The 7,941-nt window shown below is 41.5% G+C and overlaps 1 protein-coding gene across 9 annotated transcripts in view; it reads right to left on the minus strand.

The window, feature by feature from the left end:
* COMMD10 (COMM domain containing 10) overlaps positions 1-7,261 on the minus strand; it is a 458,728-nt gene extending 451,467 nt beyond the window's left edge. For 8 of the 9 annotated variants that reach the window (XR_008847444.1, XM_056537405.1, XM_056537410.1 and 5 more), the window contains exons 1-2: positions 7,109-7,261; positions 1,430-1,520 (exon numbers count right to left, since the gene is read on the minus strand). Coding sequence is in view for 8 of the 9 variants with exons in the window: in XM_056537405.1 (XP_056393380.1) it covers positions 1,430-1,520; positions 7,109-7,143 (126 nt within the window). In the remaining variant the exon portion in view is untranslated. The remainder of the gene's footprint in view (positions 1-1,429; positions 1,521-7,108) is intronic. The other variant, XM_056537407.1, reaches the window with a different exon arrangement.
* Between the last annotated feature and the right edge of the window lie 680 nt (positions 7,262-7,941).

Consider the following 7,941-nt stretch of genomic DNA (forward strand, 5'->3'; position numbering starts at 1 on the left):
AGGCGGGGTGGGCGTCCTTATAAGGACGTTCCCGCACAGGAACCTACCCCTAAGGTGGCCTATTAAGACCCTGTCTGTAACACAGTGAGGAGGCTCTCTGTCTCACTAATTGGTACTGTCTAGTCTATGTTGGATAGGAGAAGGGAAGAATTCCTAAGTATATAGGTGTCCTCTTGCTAACCCTCAGGTATAAAGCAAGGATAATGTCCCTATCTACTTTACAAATGAACCAAAATAGATAGTAAACCAGAAAAGATGGTAACTACTTAAGGATACAGATGAACCTCCTAACGAATGGTGTTATCACATAACAGAGTATTGCATGTACATAACATATCAAAAGACAGAGAACCACCACTACATCTGTAAATATAAATCCCAGATGTAGAAAAGATATTAATCAATGAATCAGATGTGTCACTTGGTGCAGATATTAAAGTACTTATCTGGGCCCAATGTATGGCAAGTGTAGATTAGTACAAACATACCGACGCGTTTCTTGCCCCAATCATCAGGGGACGGTGGGGGCAGTAGATAGATTCATGATCGGTATGGATGATCAGATGGCCTGGAGATGACGATGCTGTCTGATGGTCCCGAGCACCATGATTCTCTTTTTGGCATTTTAGTGTAAGAAGTAATAAAAGTTAGATTTTAGTGTCCATTCTGTGATTCCCCCACATACATCTATCAGCCTGAAGATGTTGGGGGAAACTTTACCATCCTTTAGGGGTGGAAAAAATGTGGCTCATGGTGTCAGATGGCACAAAGGGAAAATGCCTAAATACTATTCTGTTAGTACTTAAACATTTTGCTATTCTTCTACTATTTATGCATGTATTAATTCAAAGCATATTATACTTTTAAAGGGGTACTCCGGCGGGGGAAAAAAAAAAAAAAATTATATTATATATATATATATATATATATATATATATATATATATATATATATATATATATATATATTTTTTTTTTTTTTTTTTTTTAAATCAACTGGTGCCAGAAAGTTAAACAAATTTGTAAATTACTGTATTAAAAACTCTTAATCCTTACAGTACTTATCAGCTGCTGTATACTACAGAGGAAGTAGAGTAGTTATTTTCTGTCTGACTACAGTGCTCTTTGCTGACACCTCTGTCCATGTCAGGAACTGTCCAGAGCAGGAGAGGTTTGCTACGGGGATTTGCTCCTACTCTGAATAGCTCCTGACATGGACAGAGGTGGTAGCAGAGAGCACTGTGGTCAGACAGAAAAGAACAACTCAACTTCCTCTGTAGTATACAGCAGCTGATCAGTACTGGAAGGATTAAGATTTTTTAATAGAAGTAATTTACAAATCTGTTTAACTTTCTGGAGCTAGCTGATATGGAAAAAAAAATTCCACCAGAGTACCCCTTTAACAGTTTGATAAAATGTGTGTAACTCACCTTAAGATGAAGCTTTTGCAGAATGCGTGAAAGCAGCCTGGGAAATTTTCCAGCATCCATGTCATTGATAATAGAGACAGCCTGCTTTATACTAGTAAGAAAAAGAAAAATTGTTATTAGTAAAGACACATTGTAATCTGTGTATCTGTTGCTACAGAACTTTCTGGAAAGACAAGCTAATCCTGGAATACAAATTCCAGATTTTTGTCAATAGCTTCAAAATTTCTGTCAATTTTATATCTCTAATTCAAAATCTATATAACTGGTTACAAAGCCAAGATTTTGGGGACCATGGTGGTACAGAGCTGGATTCCCATACGGACGCCTACACAGAACATGCAGCCTTAGAAAATCTTCCTCCCAATCAACACAATATTTATTGGTAAATGTTTAAAGGGGTATTCCAGGGTCTTTTTTTTCCCTTCATCATTTAAGCCCATGATGCCAAATTAGAATACTGTGCTTCCTGCTTCGTGTGGCACTTTGTTCTGTTTTCATGCATGGAACCACACTTGAAAGTGCTGTAGTGCAAAGCTTTATACTTTACTGTTATCTCTGACCTTTCCCGGTATTCCATGCAGCCAGAGACAATATGTCGAAAGTCACATGGTCTCCAGGGGGCGTGGCTATGCTACAGTGAGTAGGCAGATAGAATTTGTGATCGGGGCAATACATCCATGCTCGTGATTACCATGGTATATACTTACTTGTTATATAAGACATTTAAACCTAACATATCGGTCTGAATTGTGCCCAATGACCGCGACGGAGGCCACGCCTTTAGTGGGCATGCCCTGTAATGGATGAAATGAAAAATGAAATGAAATGAAGAAAAAGGGGGGGTTCCGCAAATGTCATGAACGCCCCACCAGTAGGAGGCAGGGGCGTTATATACCCCTGCCCCCACCCACAACCCCTCATGTCCCGCCTGGCCATGCAGGGGGGTGGAGATACCTCCGCCCCTCTCACAAACACAGCCTTAGGCTTACACAAGTTCAATGAATCCCATCCACCCATCCACCCACTGCAGCACGCCCCCTGGAGACCATGTGACTTATGACATATTGCCCGACATTTATCATTGTAGGTGTAAGTGAAGCATTTATCATTGTAGGTGTAAGTGAAGCATTTTTCTACACCTTTTTTTGTGTGCTGATAATGTGTAGGAGCACCACATTTATTAAATGGTCACAGAGCATTTGATAAATTTTGTGCAGGTCACATTTTCTGAAATTTCTCTCTTCACATACACCAAAAAGCTAAGCTAAGTCTGGGCTGGTGTAGTTTTATAGACTTTTCACAAAAAGGTGCAGTTCATAAAACCCTTCCACAGCATGTGTATTGCCAAAATCAGTGGATTGCAACTCAAAATCAGCAGAAATGTGTAAACCAAAAGGCACAAATAAACCCTGCTTGCTCCTTTTTTGCACCTTCTCTAGACACAAAAAAACAGTCTAAAGACAATGATAAATGTCGGCCATTGTCTCTGGCTTCATGGAATGCTGGGAAAAGTCAGGGTAAAATAAAAAAAGACTCATGGGTTTAAATGCTGAAAAAAAAAAGAACCTGGAATACTTCTTTAAGAAATATAGTCCGAAAACAGTAATATATTTTATATGACATTATCATATTCAGGGGTGTGGAAATTTAAAAAAATAATAATATTTGTCCAAGGGACTAAAACAGAGCACAATCTACTTGTCCCTCATGACGATCCACTTGTCCTGGTACACAAAATAATTTTAACCAAAATAGCATGCAAATAAGGTCTTTATTAGTTTCTTTCTTTAGTTTTTGCACTTTTGATTTTTCCTCCTCGCCTTATAATAACCATAACTGTTTTATGTTTCACCCATATGGGGCTTGTTTTTTGCGGGACCAATTAGACTTTGTAATGACACTTCATTTTTCCATAACATATGTTCAGAAACAAAAAGAAATGATTTGGGGGTTTTCTTTCTTTTTTTTTTTTATGCCATTCACCTTGTGGTCAAACATGTTATTGTGATACTTTAGGTCAACCTGATTACAGCATTACCAAATTTGTTTCATTTCCGGTATGAGGGCTCATTTTTTGCACCGTGATCTGAAGTTTTTAGCGGTACCATTTTTATATTGATCAGACTTTTTGATCGCTTTTTATTCAATTTTTCATGATATAAAAAGTGACCAAATACGTTATTTTGGACTTTGGAACTTTTCTTTGTGCGTATGCCATTGACCGTGCGGTTTAATTAATTATATATTTTTATAGTTCGGACATTTCCGCACGCGGCGATACCACGTTTATTTTTATTTACACAGTTTTTTGGGTTTTTTTTCATGGGAAAAGGGGGGTGATTCTTACTTTTATTAGGGAAGGTGTTAAATGATCTTTATTAAGTTTTTTTTTTTACAGTGTTATATTTTATACCGGGACCGGGCGCAGGGCATACAGGTACACCCTGTGTCCTTAAGAGGTTAAGAAGGAATCATTAGATCAATGAAGTTCCATAGAACGCCACTGAACTGTGTGATCTTTGTTTATTTGTTTGAGCCTGCTCAAGGCAGGCTCATCAAATAAAGATCCACGGAGCCATGGGATGAGAGGTAAGCCCTCCGGCTACCTCCATAGTGGATGGCCCCCCACTAGACCACCAGTGATGGTTATAAGATCCCTTTAGATCGCCGCTGTCAAAGCTGACAGTGGCAATCTAAAGGGTTAATAGTCGGCAGCGGCAATCGCCGCATGCAGAATAATTTGCGACGGCCCCCAGCTACAGCAATCAGCTGGGGGCTCTGGGTATGGAGCAGGCTAAATTCAGGAGCCCGCTCCATACACCCCGAGTGCCAGAGTTTCAAAATTAGAGGTCCGGTGTGAGGTGCAAACTGCGTCTGTTCTGCACCTCACACCGGCCCTGCTTGCCACATGGAAATGTACCTGCCTGGAACTTCATGTCCTAGGCGTTGGGCGATAGGATTTCCACATCCCTGATATTACAAAACACTGGTTAAAAAACGCAGCATAATAGAACTGCATACAATTTTTGGGTTCCATTCACATCACACTTTCAGGGTATGGGTTGCAGATATATATCAAGATACTGGGGTATAGCAAAATCCAAAGACAGGTCCAATAGCTTTAATGGATCAGACACAATAGTGCTCAGTATATTTCTCCAACATTTACTTTATTTCTTGTGAGACTCAAAAGTACGTTCAAAAGTATTTGTTCAGGAAATAGACCAAATGTAGTCACTAGTTGACTACAATCCATCAAAGGGGTACTCCAATGGAAAACTTTTGTTTTTAAATTAACTGGTGCCAGAAGGTTAAACAGATTTGTAAATTACTTCTATTAAAAAATCTTAATCCTTCCAGTACTTTTTAGGGGCTGTATACTACAGAAGAAATGCTTTTCTTTTTTGAGTTCTCTGATGTCACGACCACAGTGCTCTCTGCTGACCTCTGCTGTCCATTTTTGGAACTGTCCAGAGCAGGAGAAAATCCCCATAGCAAACATATGCTGCCCTGGACAGTTCCTGACATGGAAAGCAGAGGTCAGCAGAGAGCAGTGTGGTGACATCAGAGAAATCCAAAAAGAAAAGCATTTCCTCTGTAGTATACAGCCCATAAAATGTATTGGAAGGATTAAGATTTTTTTATAGAAGTAATTTACAAATCTGTTTAACGTTCTGGCACCAGTTGATTTAAAAAAAAAAAAGTTTTCCATGGGAGTACCCCCTTTAAGTCAATGGAAAACACACTTAGCAATGTCAGAAAATGTAAAGGCGTCAAAATACATAAAAAATATTTAAATTTTTTTTGTGAAAGCAGCGACGCCTCCGGGGCTGCGCAATACTATCCTGCGACATAGTTTTCTCTGAGGAACCTTCACCCTCCGTTGAGCCAGCATTGGACATGGCCACAGAGGTTTAGGAAAGGTAAGCACTAAAGCAGTGGTCTCCAACCTGCGGACCTCCAGATGTTGCAAAACTACAACTCCCAGCATGCCCGGACAGCCAACGGCTGTCCGGGCATGCTGGGAATTGTAGTTTTGCACCATCTGGAGGTCCGCAGGTTGGAGTCCACTGCAGTAAAGTAACAAAAAAAAAAAAATACTCACGTTGAAAATAAAATCCATTTCACATGGTGGCTATAAACCCCACAAAAGAAAATAACTCATGTCGCTTGCTGATATACTGCAGGAGGGACTCCAAAATGGCTGCTCTACAGGGTAAAATACGCGTCCTCTGTGGCGGTAACTGGTAAGTTCTGTGTAAAAGGCGCTGTGAACAGCTGATTTCGACATTTGAGCCAAAATTACTAACAACTTGCACCAAATGATAAATTTGGCGCATGTCCACGAAAACCAAAGTGAAAAAAAAAAAAGGGTAAAAAGAAACTGTCAACAGGCAAAATTGATAAATCCCCCCCCCCCCCAATGTTCTTTTCATTACAAAACCAGACAAAAATCCCAGCAGTCTTATCAGCAGCCATTAGGATATTCTGGTCTGTCAACTTTATTGCATATCCAGTGGATGTGGGGTCTGAGTGGGAAAAGGGTTTAGCTGAAAAGGCCATCACAGAGAGTGTCATAGAGGGGAGAAACTCATGGGTTAAATACATTTAAAAAAAATTCCACTAAAAAATATTCTGCAGAAAAAACTGGAGGCTGTGTCCAAACTGATGATAGGCACAAGGGTACAAGTTGGCAACAGGGACTGGTGAACCATCAATTACTGCAAAACATCTGTTTCCAGCCTGTGGTTCTCCGCCTGCTGCAAAACTACAACTCCCAGCATAGCCAGACAGCTGTGTTAAAGGGGTATTCCAGGAAAAAACTTATATATATATATATATATATATATATATATATCTCAACATGCTCCAGAAAGTTAAACAGATTTATTAATTACTTCTATAACAAAATATTAATCCTTTCAGTACTTATGAGCTTCTGAAGTTAAGGTTGTTCTTTTCTGTCTAAGTCCTCTCTGATGACACCTGTCTCAGGAACCGCCGGGTTTAGAAGCAAATCCCCATAGTAAACCTCTTCTAAACTGGGCGTTTCCCGAGACAGGTGTCATCAGAGAGCACTTAGACAGAAAAGAACAACCTTAACTTCAGAAGCTCATAAATACTGAAAGGATTAAGATTTTTTAATAGAAGTAATTTACAAATCTGTTTAACTTTCTGGAGCCAGTTGATATATAATATAAAAAGTTTTTTTTCCTGGATAACCCCTTTAAGGTAGCCAGCTGGGCATGCACTAGTGGGGGAGGTTTATGCGGTGTATAAATGGCCAGGATAATGGAGAGAGGGCATGCTGAATTCAGTGATACCCTTGTCCTGGACAATGAGAGAGCTGTCTGAGTCAGTGTTTGCCAACCAGGGTGCCTCCAGCTGTTGCAAAACTACAACTCCCAGCGTGCCCGGACAGCCTTCGGCTGTCCGGGCACGCTGGGAATTGTAGTTTTGCAACAGCTGGAGGCACCCTGGTGTGGAAACACTAGTCTATGCAAACATGAAGTCACAAAACCCTGCTATCTGCCAGTACTAGTAGCAGTGCCCTGTCCTCAGGTGAGGTTCCTGATGCACAGTACAACCACCTCCTCATGACTGGCATCTGCCCATATCTCTGCCAGGCACTTCCCGCCGTACATCACCATGCACCGGACCCTATTCCTGTCCCACTACCTGGCGGTCTCCTTGAATATCGCTGTCGTCGCCATGGTGTCAATTTGGGCACTGGAGATGCTGCTGCCTACACCACTTCGCGCCGCTGCTGCTTCAACTCAGTGGAAGTAGCCGACGGGTCATGTGATCACCAGTCAGCTGTCCGGACGCTTCCTGGATCTGTACGGTGGCTCGCTAGGTTCAAAGCGCAGTAGAAGTCACTTTTCCCATACATCTCTGTTGTAAAATGTTTCCGCAGCTTGTTGCTATACACTGTACATAACCAACATAGCATCCAGTAAGGGGGCATAACTTATCAGAATTGTCTGAGAAAAATACTTCAGGGGCACATTTGTAGTCATTGGGGTCCAACCTCTGGCTAGGGTTGCCACCTTTCCCTCAGAAAAATACCGGTCATGGGTGTGGCTATGTGGGGGTGGAGCTACAAAAGGGGAGGGGCCAGATTGCACAGGGGCTGAGGGATCAGGGGTTTAAGAAATGGCATGGGGGATGGGAGGGGTGTTTAAGAAATGGCATGGGGGATGGGAGGGGGGTTTAAGAAATGGCATGGGGGATGGGATGGATACAATATATATGCGGGGGGAGTTTTCCTATATCGCACAAAAAAATTTACATTTAGAGAATACCTACCAAAACCCTATTTATGCCGGCGGCGGCGGTAGTGCGCGACAGCAACGCTGGCTCTCTCTGATGACGAGTGACGTCCCCCTGCGCAACGTCAGATAAACAGGCTAATCAGACAGTATCACACATGACAGATTTAGATGCACAGGCTCAGCAGACAGTATCACACATAACAGGATTAGATACACAGGCTCAGCAGACAGTATCAC

Source organism: Hyla sarda, chromosome 1, assembly GCF_029499605.1.
Source record: "Hyla sarda isolate aHylSar1 chromosome 1, aHylSar1.hap1, whole genome shotgun sequence".
NCBI classification, from domain to species: domain Eukaryota; kingdom Metazoa; phylum Chordata; class Amphibia; order Anura; family Hylidae; genus Hyla; species Hyla sarda.